This window comes from Cuculus canorus, chromosome 12, assembly GCF_017976375.1.
Source record: "Cuculus canorus isolate bCucCan1 chromosome 12, bCucCan1.pri, whole genome shotgun sequence".
In the NCBI taxonomy this organism is placed as follows: domain Eukaryota; kingdom Metazoa; phylum Chordata; class Aves; order Cuculiformes; family Cuculidae; genus Cuculus; species Cuculus canorus.
The window spans coordinates 19,659,838-19,679,615 of NC_071412.1; the positions used below are offsets into that span (position 1 = coordinate 19,659,838).

At 38.6% G+C, this 19,778-nt stretch overlaps 1 protein-coding gene across 3 annotated transcripts in view; it reads left to right on the forward strand.

Moving 5' to 3' along the window:
- Positions 1 to 3,065: 3,065 nt before the first annotated feature.
- Positions 3,066 to 19,778, forward strand: part of VPS13C (vacuolar protein sorting 13 homolog C) — an 80,443-nt gene continuing 63,730 nt past the window's right edge. For 2 of the 3 annotated variants that reach the window (XM_054077429.1, XM_054077432.1), the window contains exons 1-16: positions 3,066 to 3,187; positions 5,042 to 5,085; positions 6,930 to 6,972; positions 7,668 to 7,763; positions 8,516 to 8,617; positions 10,385 to 10,447; positions 12,167 to 12,232; positions 13,168 to 13,277; positions 13,639 to 13,698; positions 14,265 to 14,324; positions 15,035 to 15,115; positions 15,997 to 16,054; positions 16,356 to 16,483; positions 17,363 to 17,469; positions 18,154 to 18,325; positions 18,710 to 18,772. In XM_054077429.1, the coding sequence (XP_053933404.1) occupies positions 3,088 to 3,187; positions 5,042 to 5,085; positions 6,930 to 6,972; positions 7,668 to 7,763; positions 8,516 to 8,617; positions 10,385 to 10,447; positions 12,167 to 12,232; positions 13,168 to 13,277; positions 13,639 to 13,698; positions 14,265 to 14,324; positions 15,035 to 15,115; positions 15,997 to 16,054; positions 16,356 to 16,483; positions 17,363 to 17,469; positions 18,154 to 18,325; positions 18,710 to 18,772 (1,353 nt within the window). In that variant the 5' untranslated portion in view covers positions 3,066 to 3,087. The remainder of the gene's footprint in view (positions 3,188 to 5,041; positions 5,086 to 6,929; positions 6,973 to 7,667; positions 7,764 to 8,515; positions 8,618 to 10,384; positions 10,448 to 12,166; positions 12,233 to 13,167; positions 13,278 to 13,638; positions 13,699 to 14,264; positions 14,325 to 15,034; positions 15,116 to 15,996; positions 16,055 to 16,355; positions 16,484 to 17,362; positions 17,470 to 18,153; positions 18,326 to 18,709; positions 18,773 to 19,778) is intronic. The other variant, XM_054077431.1, reaches the window with a different exon arrangement.

Below are 19,778 nucleotides of genomic sequence, written 5' to 3' on the forward strand. Positions count from 1 at the left end.
TAAAGCCTTCATGAAAAATTAAGTTATGTTCTTCTTATGATAGAACTTAGCACTTTTTTTGACCGTTCCCTGACTCAGGATAAAAGATAGCTATGTAATTTATATTTCAAATCTCAGTTGGTATAATGTGCCTGTGATCAATGCTGATCAGATAGGCTAAGCCTCTTGGTTTAGAAATTTCATGCAGAAATGCAGATTCTAATTAACAAATCTCTTAGAAGCAGATAAGGTGCAGTAGATAAATAATTCTCCAAAGCCCCTTGAAAACCACCTGTCATAGTCAGATTGTCCATAGAGCTTTCCTCATTTATGGATACAGCATTATTTACTACCACGTGGTATCCTCACTGTGCTGCCCTTGTTTTTTGTAATCACGTGAAAGCTAAGAAAAGCTGTGGATCTAGACTTTTAACAAAAATATGTGCCTTAAAAATATACTTCTGAGACTGTAACAGTCAAAAATTGCAGCAAGGGAAATTCTTGATAGCTAAGAGGAACAAAAAACCCCCTCATAATCGGAGGGTATAAGGAACAGGTTGCTCAGAGAGGCTCTGACATAACCAGGTTTGGAGATTTTCAAAACTTGTCCAAGCAGGGCTCTTGGCAACCTGATCTAACTCATCACAAAGTCCTCTCATCTCTGGAAGCATTGTGATGAGAGTTCAGACCACACTATCTGGCTGATTTCCCAACTGCTAATAGGCATACACTCTGTTTAGTGAGGTACAGTGGATAAAATTTGCCATCTGTTCACTTGCCAACAGTCAGATGGTAGGAACTGGAGATTTTGTAATATTAATGCAGTAAAATAGAAGAAGAAAGCTTGGTTATTGAGCTATCAATCCATGTACCCATCTCAGATTAGCATTGGAATTGCTGCGACTATTATTATTATGCATGCAAGATTGTGTAACAGGCAGCACTAAACAAGGATTTGTTGTTTCAATGTGTATTTCTGTTCATAAAAATGAAGATTTAACTGATACATTCAATGCAGATTTCCTGGCTTTTTTTTTTTTTTAAGCTTCATTTTTCATAAAGGCTTCCCCAAGAGGTCTAATCAAATCTTGCCACATAGATAACAAAACCAGAAAGTCGAGTGTTACAATGTTCTATTTATGTATTCTTTTTAGTAAATAATTTTATGGTGATGGAATTAACAAACCCTCTTATTTAATGAAGTGCTACAACAGTACACAAGGAGCCTCTATACATCAGCTAGAACATGTTGTTTTTGATGAGTTTCAGCTGAGTGAAACTACTAATTCCATTCATATTTATCAAACCAGTCATGTCTATTCAATGTTGGTATTTAGAAGGGCAGAATGTATGTTTTTTTCCCTGAGGCAAATGAATATTATCTGTGTATTCAATGAATGGTAAGTAAATACCAAAATTTCTGTTTGTCCTGTATATGTTCTTTTAGATACAGAACTTGCACATCACGCAACAGCGTATGAGGCTTTTTTGGGGGCTATTCCTCCTCCCTCTCCATTTTAAACTGTTTACCTTTTCCACTGTGAACACACAACAGACAGAGCCGCTTTAATGTAATTTTTAAGTGGCATCCTATCTGCAAGGGAGGCTCAGGAAAACTAGCAAGGGATTGTTTGGTTATAGAGGGGCAAAAATATGTATCTATTTTCAAGCAGTATGTCAGCACTTAAAGTAACCACACACACGGTTGATAAAATATCTATTTAAACTGCCACCTTCATGGTTTTTCCACTCTTAATTTGTTTCCACTCTCCTTTTATTTTTAAAAAAACCATTGTAGTTTTTTTCTGAAACAGGATCTAAGACACAGAAGGGGCTGTTTTCCTTACGTTATTTGGGGTTTTGTAGCATCTTCTTGCATTAACCTCCACAGTATATTTGCATGCTCTTTAAAGCAGTATTAGCCTCACCCTGTCAACAGACCGATCTTCTCCATGTGGCCTTCTTGTCTTTCCATATTTTTTTGATTTCACAGACTGTTTGAGAGTTGGGGCTTTTAGCATGATTCTTCTTCTAAAAGCTCCTCGATATCACAGCATATTTGAGAGTGTGGGCTTCCAGGATGATTTTTTTTTCCCTAAAAGCTCCTTGATTTCACAGCGCATTTGAGACTCTGGGCTTTTATGATGATTATATTACCTAAATGCTCCTTGATTTCACTGAGTATTTGAGAATTTGGGCTTTTATGATGATTATATTACCTAAAAGCTCCTTGATGTCACTGAGTATTTGAGAATTTGGGCTTTTAGGATGATGTTTTCCCTAAAACGTCCTTGATCTCACAGAATATTTGAGGGTTCGTGCTTTTAGGATGATCCTTTCCCTAAAAGCTCCTTGATTTCACAGAGTATTTGAGGGTTTGTGCTTTTAGGATGATTTTGTTCCCTAAAAGCTCCCTGATCTCACAGAATATTTGAGAGTTTGTACTTTTAGGATGTTTTTTTCCCCTAAAAGTTCCTTGATTTCACAGAGTTCAGGCTTTTAGGATGATGTTTTCCCTAAAAACTCCTTGATTTCACAGCATATTTGAGACTCTGGGCTTTTATGATGATTTTATTCCCTAAAAGCTCCCTGATTTCACCGAGTATTTGAGAGTTCGGGCTGTTAGGATAATTTTTTTCCCTAAAACCTCCTTGATCTCACAGAATATTTGAGGGTTCGTGCTTTTAGGATGATCTTTTCCCTAAAAGTTCCTTGATCTCACAGACTATTTGAGAGTTCGCCCTTTTAGGATGATGTTTTCCCTCACCCCCCCTTGATTTCCCACACAATTAGTCCCTAGTGTTGCAGAGGCACCACGTGACCGCCCAAAAGCGCGGGCGCTGCGCCCCTTGAGGAGCATTGCAACGCCGCCCGTGGCCGCACGGGGGCGCCCCCTCCGCAGACACCGCCGGCTCCGCCAGCGCGGGGACCCCTTCCCTCGGCGAAGGCGCGTGCGGGGGGTCAGTGCGCGCGCGGGGCCGCCGCGCAGCCGCTCCCCGCCCTTCCGCCGCCCCGCCCCGTCAGCTGACCGCGGGCACGCGCCCCCCGCCGGTTCCGCCCCCACTCCTCCCCAGCCCCCCCCCCGGTCCATTCTGGCAGCTCCGCGCCATGGTGCTGGAGTCGGTGGTGGCGGAGCTGCTGAACCGCTTCTTGGGCGACTACGTGGAGAACCTGAACAAGTCTCAGCTCAAGCTGGGCATATGGGGGGGTAAGGAGACCGTTTGTGCCCTCCCAGATCAGGGTTTACAGCGGCGGGACCGACCCCTCCGCTCCCTTCCCCGAGGAGGGCGGCTCGAGCTTATCGCCCGTTCTCTCTGCCCGAGCCTCTCGCGACATGGGGGGAGGCTTCGGGGGCAGGAGGATGGGGGGTGTCCCCCTGCTTCGGGGGCAGGAGGATGGCGGGGTGTCCCCCTGCTTAGGGGGCGGGAGGATGGGGGTGTCCCCCTGCTTAGGGGCAGGAGGATGGCGGGGTGTCCCCCTGCTTAGGGGCAGGAGGTTGGTGGGGTGTCCCCCTGCTTCGGGGGCAGGAGGATGGGGGGTGTCCCCCTGCTTAGGGGGCAGGAGGATGGGGGGGTGTCCCCCTGCTAAGAGGGCAGGAGGATGGCGGGGTGTCCCCCTGCTAAGAGGGCAGGAGGATGGCGGGGTGTCCCCCTGCTAAGGGGGCAGGAGGATGGGGGGTGTCCCCCTGCTTAGGGGGCAGGAGGATGGCGGGGTGTCCCCATTCTTAGGGGACAGGAGGAGCGCAGTGTCCTGTTTACTTAGGGGGCAGGAGGATGGCGAGGTGTCCCCATTCTTAGGGGGCAGGAGGAGCGCAGTGTCCCCATTCCCAGAGGTTGCAGCTGCCCCGCTGCGGCTCCCAGGGCTGATGTGTGGGTGCCCCACGCTGCCCTTGGATCGCTGTTGGTGGGAAACCATTGCAAGGGGAAAAGAAACCATTTTCTATCTCTTCTCTTTTTTTTCTTTATTTTTCTCACAGAGCATGGGGTGGGTGATCGTGGTGGCCCCCAGAGCAGGGAAAGCCTTGGCAGGTGCTTGGGGAATGGGGTCTTTCACAGAATCACAGAACAGTTTGGCTTGGAAGGGACCTTAAATCATCCAGTTCCAAACCCCTGCCGTGGGCAGGGACATCAGGCTGCTCAGGACCCCATCCAGCCTGGCCTCAACACCTCCAGGAAGGGGACATCCACAGCTTCCCTGGGCAACCTGGGCCTCACCACCCTCAGAGGGAAGAATTTCTTCCTCATCTAAATCTTGCCCCCTCCAATATAAAGCCGTAAATCGCTGGTGTAGATCGTGTGTATGAAAACACAGATGATCCTGCTGTAATGTGGAGTAGCTTTTTCTGGAGAAACATAGAACATTTCAGTCTGTGACCCCGCAGGCGTGCAAAAACCACTTGAAGTGCTGTCTAGAGAGGGATGACTCCTTTAGACGCCTTCCAGGCATGAGTGATGAGACTTTTCTCATGATCCCAGTTTTGCTTTTGCCATGATAGTAAGTCTCATAACACATATAAATTATTAATACCTACATTAAAAATGGAATATAGCTCTAAGGAATCTGGTATTGAAGTACGAAGAGGTATATGTGCTTTCCTCGGGTATAATTCTGTCTGTCGTGTTCCCCGTGGAGATCCTATTGTCTTGCCCATGTCACGAAAAGTGAATGTATTTGGGAAAATAGGTGTCTCTGTGTGTGATTCATGATTTTTAAGTAAAATCATCAAAACCAAGATAAAATTTACCTAGTCTACCTTGCCTTGGTAGAATGGTAATTGTCATTCACAGCAAAGTGAAAAGAAAGGTTTCCTGTTGTTGTAGGTGTATTTAATAGAGTAGAAACATGCAGACCTTTATGTTGCTGATGTTTCTGTAATCTCTTCCACCATGATGTTTGGTCTGAATAATCAGTGTTTAACGACAATGTAGACATTTATTGTATTATTCTGTAACTGGAGTAAGGTTTTCAGATTGGGACTTGGGAGGATTGTAGTTGCGTTCCTTGTTCCAACTTCCATAATAGTTGAAGTCACTTGTTCTGTATTTCTCTTTCTTCTATATAGGTAATGTGGCACTTGACAATTTACAGATAAAGGAGAATGCATTAGTAAGTATTGTAATGATTTTAAAATTGTTTTTATGGGCCTACTGACTAAGTTATAGGATAAAATATTACTTACTGTAGTCTTACATTACACAGTATGCCACGTTTCCTGGTTATTGGAAGTAAGTCCTGGGTTAACTGCTTCTAGTTCTGCTTATGTTACTGAAACAGAGAAAGAAAAGAAGCTGTGATTGAAAAAGTAAGTGTGCTCCTTCAGAAGAGACTGAGAAGTTAGCAGGAGGCTTTTGAAGCAAGTTTCTCAGTGTTTCGTGCATATAGACATGTAAAACTCCTAGTATTTGAGCCTTGAAATGATAAAGCTTTAAATAAGCTATTGGTGTATTTCTGTTACCATTTTGGTCATCCAGTACAACTTGAAGGGCTTATTTCTGCTGTAACTTCTAGTGTGTTATCATACTTGTGTGAAGTCATAGGGGTTTTTCCTTGTATGTCCATGCAGAAGACATTTATATGTTTCTGAACAATTTACTGGATCTAACGGGTTTGCGGAGGCCTATGTACCCTTCTTTTTTCTGGCTTTGGTTGAATAAATGGATTTTCAGCACCTGACTTGTGCAAACTGATTGTTCTAATTTACATCCCAAGAAGGACAGTAGTTTTTTCCTCACGTGTTGGTGTGGGGATGCAGGGAGAAAAAGTTCATCCTTCTACATCACTTGGTGGGATTGAAGCTGATGTTCCTGACTTTCTGTGTAAATTGATGCTTATTACAACTGGCAAGCATTAAATGTGTACTGCCTGAAAGTAAATGTGGTTGGTCAAATGCACCATTCAGTTCCTTTTAAAATGGGAATGACAGAGCGAAGGAAAAACAAGAAATAACTTGCATGAAGTACCTATGTTCTTGTCTGAAAAAAAAAAACTTGGCTTTATGTTCTTTAATTTAATTAATGAACACCTGTACTACTCAGAGAATCTTACTTCAGTCTTTAGTGTCAGACTTCACTGAAGAGAACTATTATTCTTCATGGATTGAAAGCCTATTGGATCTTTGTATGACTTAATCTCTTCATTGTTCTAAAGTTTTCTAAAATAGAAAATACCTGCCCATTTCATCCATTCCAACTAACTTTGTTGTACTTTAAAAGTCTTGATACAACTGTCTCTGTAATTTGGTGGTTAGAAAAGGAAGGAAGAAGATGTTATCTATTTTGCCCGTGCTGTCATCATAGGAAGGAAAGTCAGGGTTATTATGATTCTAGCAGTTCTGACTTATAAAAATGCAGTCATGTATGTGACTGATCAGAGCTGAAAGAGAGCGAAGACAAATTCAGGAACGGAAAATAAAGGATGTTTCTGGCTGCTCTGCAATTGCAATTTTTAGATTTTTATGCAGAAGTAGTTAAAGGAACGTCAATACTGAACACCATTTTTAGAGATGTAGCCTGCACCTTGAAATAGAAGGGATTATGAAAAGAACTTAGTACTTTTAGTGAGACTTTTTATATGTTTGTAAATATTAAAGACTATATCAAAAAGAAAAAGCCTGTGTCAAATTAATAAAAATGTAAAATTAAATTCTTGTATATAGATTAAAATTACTTCTTGGTAACCTTGGTTAGTTATACTTACAGGAGAGAACTGCCAGAAATGTGTAAATGCTTTTTTTGAAGGCTTTCTAGAAGCCTAACCATATTTATGAATTCGTTAGTTGACATGAGTATTGCTGAGTAATTAAACCTCTGTTGTATGGAGAGCTGTTTCCGTTCTGGAACTTCAGTTCTGGGAAAATAGTTTTAACAGAAGTGAAGATAATTTTGCTGTATAAACCAGCTTATCTTTAAACTACATGGATCTATTTAATGCTTCCTTTTTTTTCCTTTTAGAGTGAACTGGATGTACCTTTTAGAATAAAAGTTGGTCAGATAGGTAAGTTTATGTTTCAATGTAAGTACTGAAGTGGAAATTTTAGTACAGGCCTGTCTGTGAATTTCTTTTATCAGGTTTAAGTGATCTCTGATTGTACTGACTGTTGAAACTAGCATAGAGGTCTGATCTGTGTGTCCTGAGTAAGTTGTAAAGTGTTATCTGGCAAGACCTGTTTGTATAACTTTACAGGCTGGTATGAAAAACATGTCTGAGAAGTTCTTCCCAGATGCATGAATAATGAAGGAAGCTGTTTAGTATAGGCAGAATGTGTGTGGCTCTTTAAAGGACAGCTTAGTAATATGAACAATTTAACATTTCTGAAGCTGACAAACATGACAAAGGTTTAGGAATTCTTAGGTATTTGTTGTTTTGGTTTTTTTTTTTTAAAATTGCTTTTCTTGATGGTCAGCTTTGCTTTTTCAAATGAAACATTTGTTGGAGATGAATATTTGTTGTATTTCTTCTTCTGCTTCCCTGGTAAATCACGTTCAGCCCAGTTAATTGAACTCTAATGGGGATCTCGGGTTTTGATTTGAAGTTTTCTGACTCAGACTGTCTTCTTGCTTACATCTGTGGCTTATTTTCTCCTCCCCTTCTGAGAATATAGGGCTAAGGCTTTTCGATGCCTGAGGTGTTGATTGGACTAAGCACAGAGTAGATTTTTATTTTGATGTAATTGTGTCTGCTTTGTTTAGATAAACTCACTTTGAAGATTCCTTGGAAGAATCTCTATGGTGAGGCAGTTGTTGCAACTCTAGAAGGCTTATATCTTCTGGTTGTTCCTGGAGCAAGTACGTAAACTCTTCAACAACACAGTTAAATCATGGGAGAGAAAAGTATTTAAGGGTACCCTGCAACTGAGTATTTAATAGCTATTCAAGTAAGCTGCCATTTTCAGTCTGTTCCTTTAAGGAAATTTCTAGACAAATGCTGGCAAGTTAGCAGAAAGGTGGCAGAAAATGGCACCTGTTGCTTTTATGGAAATCCTTGGTTGTATCCATACCAAATTGAGGTCAGCAGCCAAGTTTCCTCTGAAGTGTGCTTATTCCGAACCCGCTTTCCTGGCATGGTTTAGATCTTTTGATTGTTGCATGATATAGTTGATCTGCTTCTAACTGACAACAATTAGGAGCAGTAGTTCCATTAGAAGTGTGTTTATGGAGAGGGAAGAGGATTAGAGAACTTGATTGGTTTGCTCTGAAATCAGAACCTCTCCTGTATTAAGAAAACTTACAAGTTTCTAGAGCGTCAAGCACTTAGGAACCTGTGTTGTATTGCACAGACCACATTTAAGCACCTGAATTTCCATGGTAAGGTGGTTCTGTGCAGTAATGCTTAGATGTTGGCATGACCGTTTTGTGTCTTACTATTTGAAAAAAACAGTTTTGAAGGCTGGATGCAGCTTTTGGCAATTAAACCTGGAATAGCCTTTATCTCAAACAAGGTGTTTTGCAACATAATGTTGAATATGGTGTGCATTGCTTAATTATGCATTTATATAACTTGAAATTTAGGATTAAAGCTGTCCCAACTTGGCTTACAGGCATTAAATATGATGCAGAGAAGGAAGAAAAATACTTGCAGGATAATAAACAAAAGGAACTGGCAAGAATTGAGGAAGCCTTGCAGAAAGCAGCAGAAAAAGGTACTGAGTTAATAATGCAAATCTCCATTGGAATTTGAAGACTTAGACTGTGCTATGAAAGAAAAGTTCTGTTTTGCAGTTGACTTAAATTTTGCGTTTTCAAGTGTCTAGCTAATCTTACCACAGTGCTTTGACAAGGCTTTTGCCTCTAAAGCTTGAAAGACATGTTATTTGTTTTGTTTAACATTCATTTATCCAGTTGGCTTCCATTGGAAATGTGAATTTGATATCTAGTATGTCTTTCTTTTTTCTTTTTTTCCTTTAAAGCTCTAGTGGTACAGGATCAAAGATCGTGTACTGCATTGCATGAGGCTAATGTTATCTTGCTTTATAGCTTCGGTAATGGATGTTTAATAATGAATTTTAGAGGTTCATGTGATAGGCTGCTCCTTGCTGAAAGGAAACTTTAAGGAGAGTGGTAAGGTTTGTATTTTTACTTCAACAGCAATGCTTCGATTTCATTTTCTGCTATCCTTTTATGATGTACTGCTCTTTGACTGGTTTCAGAAACGAGATTCTCTTGAGTGGGAAGTAATTTGTACACGAGAACAATTGAAGAACATGGGAAACTTTTAACTTTTGATCTAAGTCATTAAAATTTTTAATTTTTCTTATAGATTGAAATAATTGATTATTTCAGTCTGGTTAACCAGATTTGTGTTTGGTTGATTTTGAAATATCTTTAACAAAATCATGGCATGAATAGGCTATTTTGGGCAGAAACCAGTCTCAGAAGCAGTGACAGGTAACTACACATGGTAGAGGAAAAAGTAGTAACTGGAGTTTTTGTCTGAAGTGAGTTGTATTTGTTGGACAGGATAATGGTCCTTAAGATGCGTCTCTAGGATAGCTGTAGTGCTGCAAGTCATTTGCCTTAAACAAAATGATGCTTAGAACTTAGATAGTTTGATTATAATCTTTCGGTTATGTAATTTTTCAGTTACAGGACTCTACTGTCTTGTTCCTGTTTTGCTAGTTTGAGATGTACATTTGCAGTTTCCTTGAAACTGCCTGGCAATCTGTTTGCAGTGAAGTGTTTCTGGTGTTGTACTAGAGTGTTGTACTCGGGAAGACTTGGGTAGTTCTTGCACGAGCACATCTCTTGCTTTTGCTAAATACAGAGTCTTAAGGCCCAAGTTGCTCTACTGCACTGTATACTTCTAAGGAATCCATTGCTTTCTGCCAGCTTTAAAGAGCACACAATAGCTGGTGAAAGGCTATGAAATATCTTGAATAGAAGGTTGTCACAGTCCATGAATTCTCAGCTGTATTTGCTTTTCTGATAAGTACTGAGCTTATATTAGTGTTTAGCATCTTGATTCAGTACTTGAGTTTATTTAGAGTTTCTTAGCATAAATAGTCCTGGAGATATTTTCTTTAGACTTTTTGTTGAAATATTGAGCAAAATGGTCGCTATGCAGTGTAGTGCGATGGGGAACTGATGATAAGCTCTGCTGGCACAAATGGACAAAACATTACTTGGTTTTCTAAGCTCTTAAAATCTATCGCTATCGAAACTCAAATACAGAGACCAAAGCTTCCAGCTGTTGTCTTTTGCTGGGTATAATTAAATGAAAATTGCATAATTTGCCAATGTGGGTAATCCTTGAAACCAGATATTCTGAAGTGAGTCTGGCTGTCAGATACTGCAATGGAAATAAGAACATATCATACAAGTTTTATAAACTCGGCATTAAATCTGGACCTGATTTCCTTCTTTTAAACAAAATGCATTTTTTTTGGTTATTTGCTGCCCTGTGGACCAAGGCACTCATTCACAAGATTCCTTGTATGGGTTGGAGAGTCTGATTTACAAGGACGCCAAGCCTGGTGGGTATGGATGATTACATTTTGCACATGCATGATGGGTATACAGCTTACATTTTTAAAAACAACCAGTGTTTAAGATACTGGAAGTTCAGGCTGTCTTGAAACTGTGTACAGGCAAAATGGACTGTAGCAGAGGGAAGACATTTAGCATGTTTTTCCATGGTTCTTTTTGTTTGGATTGCTCTCAAGTTAGATGAGGATGTTGAACTAGATACTCAGAAATTTATTCTTAGCCAAAATTACTTAGTGGACTTATATCTAAGAGTAGATTTAGAATGAGCTTAAAATCACACATTTAGGTCCTTCATAGTAATTGATGTGAATAACCAAGAGGAAAACCATATTGCCTTGATTTTGTCATACATGAGTGTGAAAGACTGAGGACTACTGATTCAATAGTTGGTGAGGGAAGCTGTCTTTTCAAAATATAATTTATATAGGATTACTTGTACTCTTAAAAGAAGCTTTCTTTCCAATAGAAAATGTTGTTTCTGTGTGGAATAGTTTTTCCGTTTTGTAGAGTGATGGCCTTACCTGTTTGACGGGTTGAAATCTTGTTAGGCACTTTGACCTCCTTTGTTTGAACAGGCATGCAAATTACATAAAGTTGCTCCTTAGAGTTAAAACATTGTTGTACTTACTTCCTTTTTGCTTTAGTGAGATACACCCTTCTGGTACTACCACCTCTTGAAGTTAAGCACAGGCAGCCCTGTTACTAAGTTTCTCTTTGTTCAGCCAGAGAAGGGAAAAAATGCAACTCGCCAAACTGGCTTTCTTTAGCAATGTGGAAAAATATGGGCATTAATTTAATTCATGGCATGGTTGTGATTGTGTGGTTCACAATTTGTGCGTAGATAATAGAATTTCATAAAAGCTTTTAAAGAGTCATTATTTTCTTTTTATGCCTTTTTTTTTTTTTGCAGTTACTGGTATCATTCTTTCAGATCGCTGTCATAGCATAAGCATGAAAAGCATATTGAAAAGTACTCTTTGGCTTTCCCTGTACAGCTCAAGTATCTTTGCTTGGAAGTTATGCCTGTGTGTTATGGTGGAAGCCTCTTCTGGATTCAAACTTCCATGTTTGTTTTCCCCACATGTGTATATTATTAACTATTCAGTTATGACAGTTATGCCTTTGCCTGAAGTCATTAAATAAAAAGCAGACATTTGGATTGTAGAAAACTTTTTCACCAGGACTTCTAGTTAAGGGGTTGTGGCTCTGTTTTAACTTTTGATGTCCATAAGTGATCTGGAATTGTGTTATGCAATGCCCTCATAAAGTGGTCTGGGTTTGCAGTTGCTGAGAAGCCTGGTGATTATTTCTAATCCTTGAACTCTTGAGATATTGCATAAGGAGTATATGAAATGTGAATTGAATGCCTTACAATTGGCAGGATGATTGATGCAGTAGAAATATGGATACTTAATCTAAAGCTTTTGAAGAAGGGCAAAAAGAAAGCAAAGCTAGGCTTCAGTTGCTTCCCTGAAAATGAATTAAGGTATACATAAATTATGAAAAGTTAGGGTCTGTGCTGAAAGTAGCTGATTGTTTTCTTAACAGATCTGAAATTCTTTAAAAGCTTTTACTGATACCTTACTATGGCATTCTGCTTTAACACAGGCTAAACTTTCTGCCATCTTCTCTTATGCTTTCTTACATTTCTGCTTTACTAACTTGAATTTTATCCTTTTCCTGAAAAATTGCTTGCACTGAAAAAGGACGTAAGCGTAAAAAGTATAAAAAGCATTTTAAGAGACCCTTTAAAAGTCATGATCGCTCAAAAGGTGGGTGAAAGTTACGGCTTTGAACTTTTTAAAATAGTTTGTTTTCCATTTGGATGAGCTTTCCTTAGTGGTAGATTTACACTCGCTTTGGATACATGTACTTCTTTTTCTGCCCTTTGAAAGAGAGGATGTAAATTAAATGTAAATCCATGTGAGTGTATTGTTACTTATTTAATCTGGGAGGGAGCAACACAGACGTATAATTGGAGTAAAAACTTTGTGGGGACCCTAGATGAGCTTTGTAAGGAATCAAACTTTTATTGCTGCTGGTAGCTGCATCTGGCTGGAAAAATGTTAATGGGTTGCTTGTTTGCACTTTAAGGTCCCGAAGGTTTGATAAGCACTTCTGCCCTTTTCTTTATCAGTATTGTGTTGATTTCTGTTAGCAGGACGTTGGAGTTGTGAAGAAATGATTAATACAGGGAAATATGAGTAGCATGTAAACGTACTATAATGTTTTGGTTTCTCCTGAGTACTTGACTAATTTTTTTACTTGAAATCAAATGCAGTCTTGACTAAAATAGTGTCATATCGTGTTCAGTAGTCTTTTCTTTTTAAATGGAATCTCCTGAATCTGTCTTAGGTCTTAAAAAAAAAAAACAAACAAACAAGTATTTTTTATAGCAGGATATACAAAGTTATAGGTATGTGATGTTCAACCTTCACTGCATATTTCAAAAGTTACAAACAACTGAAATAATCCTAGAAGTCAAACCAGGAAGTGCAATCCTACACTCAGTCAAAACCTATAGTCCTTATTTGTCAGTACTTGCATAGCTGTAACATAATATGTAATCTAAACAAGTGAAAACTTGAATGTTAGTTATTTATGTCAGATTAAACCTTAAATTTATGTTAGAATAGCTGTTCATATTGTTAAAATGAGGATGAAACTACTACACTGAATGGTGACTGTTTTTGAATTCTTATTTTAGACAAACCAAAGGAGGAGAAGAAAGATACTTTCTTAGAAAAGCTTGCGACTCAAGTGATAAAAAATGTGCAAGTCAAAATCACAGGCATTCATGTTAAATATGAAGATGACGTAAGTATCTGGAGCATATTCTCTCAATTTTAAGTTGGGCTCCAGTGCAGTCATGACTGACTATGACTATATGTTAATGTTGTGCAGTTGATGTATAGAGATTTTAAGTGTCCTGGGTAAAATCCAGAATGGCAAAAACTGGTGGGGTTGCAGGTGAGACCAAAGGCACATCGTTGAAAACAATAAGCAAATGAGAATGTTTATAAGAGCCAAAGGGGTATTACTCTAGCCTGCTTCCAGCTTCCTTTAGGAAAGCGATAAAGCAGTTTGTGGTGAGATAATTAAATGTAAAAGAAAGGCATTGTATATGGAGTATTTCCCCAAAAAATAAATAGCTGTTATTTTTTTTCTGTTTTTGTAGATCACAGATCCACAGTGTCCGATTTCCTTGGGAATGACTTTAAGCGAGCTTAGTTTACTGGTAATATGTGTGTGCATGTGTGTTCTTATTTTTTTTACTTGCTTGTGTTTGGAGTAGGAGAAAGGAAAAGTAACGTACTGATGTATAATGAAAGTTTGCATACAGCTGGAAGTGAAGACAGTTTTTTATTTATGCAAATAGTGCTTGGATTTTGTGGAAACAGAAGGGAAGATGATTGAGGAACTTCACACTTTGAGACTAGTGATTTATTCTTATAATCCAAGTTGAGTTTATTTCCAGGCCTAAGAATTAGATTAGGGCAAACATTACGTTATGATCATAAAGAATGTGGTATTTTGCCAGGCCTTTTGAGAAACAGAGAGAGAAAATTTCAGTTAACCACTGTTTTTGCTAGACGTTAATAAATCTCTGTGTAGGATAAGGAGTTGAAAATCAAAATAAATTGACAGATTCCATCTTGGATTTTGACTTGTACATATGCAGTCTAGAGAAATCTGCTTCTGTAATTGGGTGACATCAAAATGATGCATTCATTCGTACAGGATAAAACTGCAAATGTGTTCAGTAGGATACAGAGAATGACTTTTATCACTTTGAACTTTTAGACAACAAATGAGAACTGGACACCTTCTATTCTGAATGAAGCTGCAAAAATAATATACAAGGTAATGTGGTTTTATTTTTCTGCAGAAATGAAAAGAGCAACTGAACTTGGAGAGAAAAACATCTAGGGTTCTAAGTAAAAATTGGGAAAACAGTTCACTTTGCAGATTCTCTTATTTGCTTAATTTTGCTGTGTACATAGAGCACAAATAATTAGCTTTATGTGAGGCATAACTTTCAACTCTGTGGTTTAAAGAATTCCTCTTAAATGCAAACACTGATCCCCTCATCAAATGCGTTGTATAACAAGTCTGCGTGGTAATTATCAGTTCAAGTAGGCTGTCAAGTTGCTGTTCCCTACTCTAGTCTGTGTGCCGACTGTAACTGGGATTCTGGTAGCTAAGCAGTCTCTATTCTTCCTGACCTCCAACTGCATGCTGAAAAGAGTAAGCAGAGATATAAGAAATTATAGGAATGATGTAAGAAGGGTTCAGCAGTCCTGACTGCTTTATTAGGCCAAGCATTTGTGCACCTTTGCCCCTGCAATCTGGAGTTGTATTGAACAGATATGCACAAACTTGTGTGCTTTAAGAATGTGCTTTTTAGCAATTCAATTTGCACTTCAAAAATAGTATTACAAGATTAAATAATCATGGATTTGCTGCCTAGTCTGGTTTCATTAGTTTTCTGTTTTCACAAATGGAAAGCTAAGTGCGTATGATGGGTTGAATACCATGGGTGGCATCTGTTGAATGTTTTTTTTTCTGTGCAGCTTTTGCGCCTGGACAGCCTCAGTGCTTATTGGAACGTACACAGCAAAATGTATTATCATGGCTCCCGAGAACAAATACTGGTAACGTACAAGAAAAAGTGTCATACAGTACTATATTGTAGCTGTTGTAGTATTTAAAACCACACCATGCGAATTTCTACCCCTCTCCTCGTCCTTATGGTCAACTGTGTTGTGATACCAGGATCGTATATTAACTCATTGCACCATTGATAGCTAGAATTTTTTGTGAACTTTGTATGTCGTCAACCCTTATAGGTTTTATACATGGTCAGAAACTGCATCTGTAACATCATGTTCTGTTGGCATATTCATCTCAACTTTTCTGTGGCTTACACAGTACTGTATACTAAATATTTGGGTTATATGAGCTGTTACATAGCGACTGCAATGAAAAGGCAATATTGAGATAGCAAATTAGCATAGAATTAATAAAAATTGAGAATATTGGAACTTTAACAGAACAGGAGTTTACATCACATTATCCAGATCACCTAAGCTGCATGGCTGACATGAACAAAAAAGGTGCAGCCAGATAGAAGAAGAAGATGTTAAAACAAAAAGAGTTTTTGCTTTTTTAAAATATAGAGCTTAGGTAGGTGTATATCCATTGTCAGGCCTGAACAAAGAAACAAAAATTTGTGGCGGGGCTAATGTGTTAGTTCTTCAAGATAACAGCCCTTATTAAGGGAAGCAGCTTGCGCAAAATTTTGAGAAGCTTCAGTAGAATAAGTTGTGTGGGTGGGTCTGTGCTTGACAAAGAGAAGAGGTCACAGCTTTAAATGTGGAATGCACAGTAGGACTGAATAATCGAGACTTTTGAAAATGGGGCTGAGTGGAACATACTTAAGGTAGACTTTATGGAAAAGATGACACTAGAAAGAATTTTGGCTTGGTAAGGCAAATTTTCAGTAATTGCTAGACAGTGTCATATTCCTTTACAGGATCAGCTGAAAAGAGGAATTCCGTGTAGTGGTAACCAGGCTCAAGACTACCAGTACAGTAAGTAAGCCAAGAATGAGTTAATTTGAACTGTTCTGTGCATGTTACTAGCCAAAAGCCTGACCTGATGGTGCAAAACTTTATTTTGCAAAAATCTAAACATAATACAGCGTGGTAGAACTTGTATGCTTTTTGACTACTGCCGAGCTATCTGCATTTTAAGAATTGCATTCTGATTCTGTGGGCCTTGAGCATATGTGTTATCAGTACAAAGTGTTTGATATTTCAGGGAATGAAAATAAGTAATGTAAGATCACTTATTTGTAAGCGTAAACTTAATCTCGGGTTTTTTATCTTAAAGTTTTCAGACCCGTGTCAGCCTCTGCAAGACTGTGTATCAACCCATACGCGGAAGTAGAACTAAAATCTCCCAAGATTGATTGTAATGTTGAAGTACAGAGAATTGTCATTGAATTCACTAAGCCCCAGGTAAGTTAGCTTCATACCCATTATCACCTTTTTCAGTTTGTGATGAACTGTAGGAATTTTTTTTTGTTGGAAAACATTCTTCTTTGGGAATTTTCTGCTTATATGCAAGTAGACTGTCTGGACTGTTCAGCACTAAGTATGGGAAAAATATGGGATCATGTCCCTATGTGTAACGATCGCTTCTTGGTGCTAGATTCTGACACTCTGACCCTGTTATCTCTGGACCCTCTGGGGCCATTCAGTCCTTCCAATAGATTCCTTTCACATAGACAATGGAATCATTCTTATGAGTAGCCTTTATCTTATAAAGCTGTAAGCCAACATTATAACTGCAGAGATGCCAAGATAAAAAGCAAGGGTAGAAATGAATGGAGTGCATTGGCTTCTGTTACAAAGCCTGCTGAAGTATCAAGGAACTCGTTTAGATAGCTCCTCAGCAATGTTAGTGTTTTCATTTGTTGAGTGATAATTTAGAGTTAGTTAGATTGCTAGATGGCTTTTTAGCACTTTGTGATGTCAGAGTGTAATCTGAATTCAGAACAGTACCAAGAAGATTAAGTAATACCAAGGCAGTTCTAAAATTCGTGAAACTGTGTATTGACAAATAAAGAGAGTACCGTTGGCTTGAGAAAGCCTGGGACTTTGTGCTGAGCAGGGTAACAAAAATGCAAATTGATTTTGTGCTTCAAGGAAACCAGAAATTGGTGTCCTTCAAGAGCCATTGGTATAGTTGGTCCACTTTTACATGCTGATGAAAAAATGCACAGGCCTAGATTTCTGTATAGTTTGGGCAATACTGAAGACCACTGTATGCATGTATTTTAAGTGCTGACAGAATCTGAACGTCTGCTAGGAAACTTGGGGTTTTTTTGTGCTTAGTACCTCAGCATGATAGACCTTCTGGAGTCCATAGATTATATGGTTCGCAATGCACCGTACAGAAGATTTAGGCCAGATGTGCCTCTCCATGAAAATGCCAGACAATGGTAAGCTGTGTACGTTTATGCATTCTTTGGGGAGATGCTGGGTTCCTCTCCAGTCTCTTTATTCTCCTTTGTGGCTAACTGTAGTTTTAAAATTAGGTTGCATGTGTCATTCTGACTTTGAGAGAGCTTTGCTTAGCCAAGTGGAAAAGGCTTGTAGAAGAGAACATGCAAAAGAACCAAGTGCTGAAAATCTTGCAGATCTTGGTCCTCAGAATCTGTGAACAAAATGCTGGTGTTTTCTCTAGAGATTAGAATATATTCTCTAGAGGTTTAGAAAAACTAAAGAATAAAATCACCCTATATTTTACAAGGGAAATATGTATGTCAGCTGTGATTTTGCAGGTTTTGAGCTGGTACACATTTGTGTGGATTTTTTCCTAAGTACGAACTGATGCTGCTGATCAAAGTGTTTTAAGTGTACGTCAGTGCTTTTACAGCCCAAATTTGCAAACATGCAGAAGTCAATAAAGAATGCAGATTTATAGTTTTCCAGGCATTTAATATAAGCTTGCAGTCTATTTTTCAAAAGTGATTTTGAAACTGTTAAAATTTTAATAAAAAAACAAAATTACTCGGACAAGTGGAAAGCCACGTGTTTGCATGTTAATAAACTACCTCTGCAACTTTTAAGTTGTAATGCACAAGCAAAATGGGAAGTTGCTCACAAGTGTGGAATTCTTATAGGTGGAGTTATGCAGGTAACAGTGTTCTTGAAGTTCACATCAAGAGACATACTCGAATGTGGTCATGGAGTAACATAAAACAACATAGGCAGCTTCTGAAGAGTTATAAAAGTACATACAAGAGCAAGCTGACACAGAGTAAACTGTCAGAAGAAACACAGAAGCAAATTCAGGTATGTTTTTTCTCTTTGGAGAAAGTATGTTTTGGCCTCTTTATTAAATAATTCTTCAAATATACAGGACAGTAACGAAGGTTGGTGGTTTCACAGCCATGAGGAAATACACTGAACTTCAGATGAAAACAGTAACCTGAAAATACTAGTGAAGTGCCATTCAAATAAACCTTTTTTGGTTGTGGGTTAATGAACTTGGATGCATTTAATGAAGTACAAGATGAATCTATTTAAAAAAAAACCAAAAGGACCTAACATGAGGTTTCGTCTTCTAGTAGACTTCTGGGTGGGGTATACTGTTGCAAGAAAAGAGCACATCTAGAAAGAATTTGGAGTGTTAAATATGAAGGAGCTGGCAAACGATTTCATAATTCTTTTTTACAGGACCTAGAAAAGAAGCTTGATGTCTTCAGTATAATTTTAGCAAGACAACAAGCACAAGTTGAGGTAAGATAGTTTTGTTCAACAATAGTGTAATGCTTCAAATAGGATGGTTTTGTCACAATAGCGTCTTTAAGAAGTTTGTGCTGATGAGAATGATAGGATCAGGATCAGGAAAAGCAAGTCTCCTATTCTTCCATGACAAATGTAAATAAATTTCTAAACCGTAAACCAGTTCAAAAAACCTACCACTGTGTGTGCAGGTATTGCTACCTGCATTGTACCATTCAGGAAACTAAAGGCGATTTAATAATTCTTTTCTTCCTTTGACTTCTGTTATTTCAAGACTGGTTCTGCAGCTGTCCAAGATCAAACATGTACAGTTTTCCCATCCTACCTACACTTCTAGATACTCTCTTTTTAGAGGACACCCAATCTAATGATAAGACAGCTCTGGGAGAATTGTTAAAAGGTGGATCAAGTCTCTAGCTGCATTTTATTTTGGAAATAATTTGTGACACTTAGCAAGGAATTGCTTGTTAAACCATTATGTCAGGTGTTGCTTCTGCAGTTAGGATCAAAACCACCGAGCACACTGAGGACAAGCTCAGAACAGTTGCCCTTTGAGAATCGTGCTACTGGTAGCTTTTTTCCTAACAGGAAAATTAACCTCTGTAGTTGTATCGTATAATTACTGTTCATCCCAGTATAGCCTCAGTGTTTTTCTGCTCATTTGGAACGGCTGTAAAATAAAAATGGAAAGCTAGTAGTAATGTTTCTTATTTTTGAGATATTTCTGGTTAGACCTTGACTTTTGATATGCAAAGTAAAAGCCTGAGCAAAATTAGAAAGTTTAAAATATATTTAAATACAAGATCAGTCTTCAGGTTTGTTACTGCCAGATCTAAGGAATCTAATAGCTTTTTTACCCTCTAAAATACTGTCTTTTCGTGTGGTTCTTGCCTTTTGGTAGTCTAAATGCTAGTGAAATGTGTAGAAAAAGGCCATCCAAAGTAAAAGTAACACTTGTACACCCCAGCACCCTGATGCTCTTTTTCCTTCTGTCCGGTGA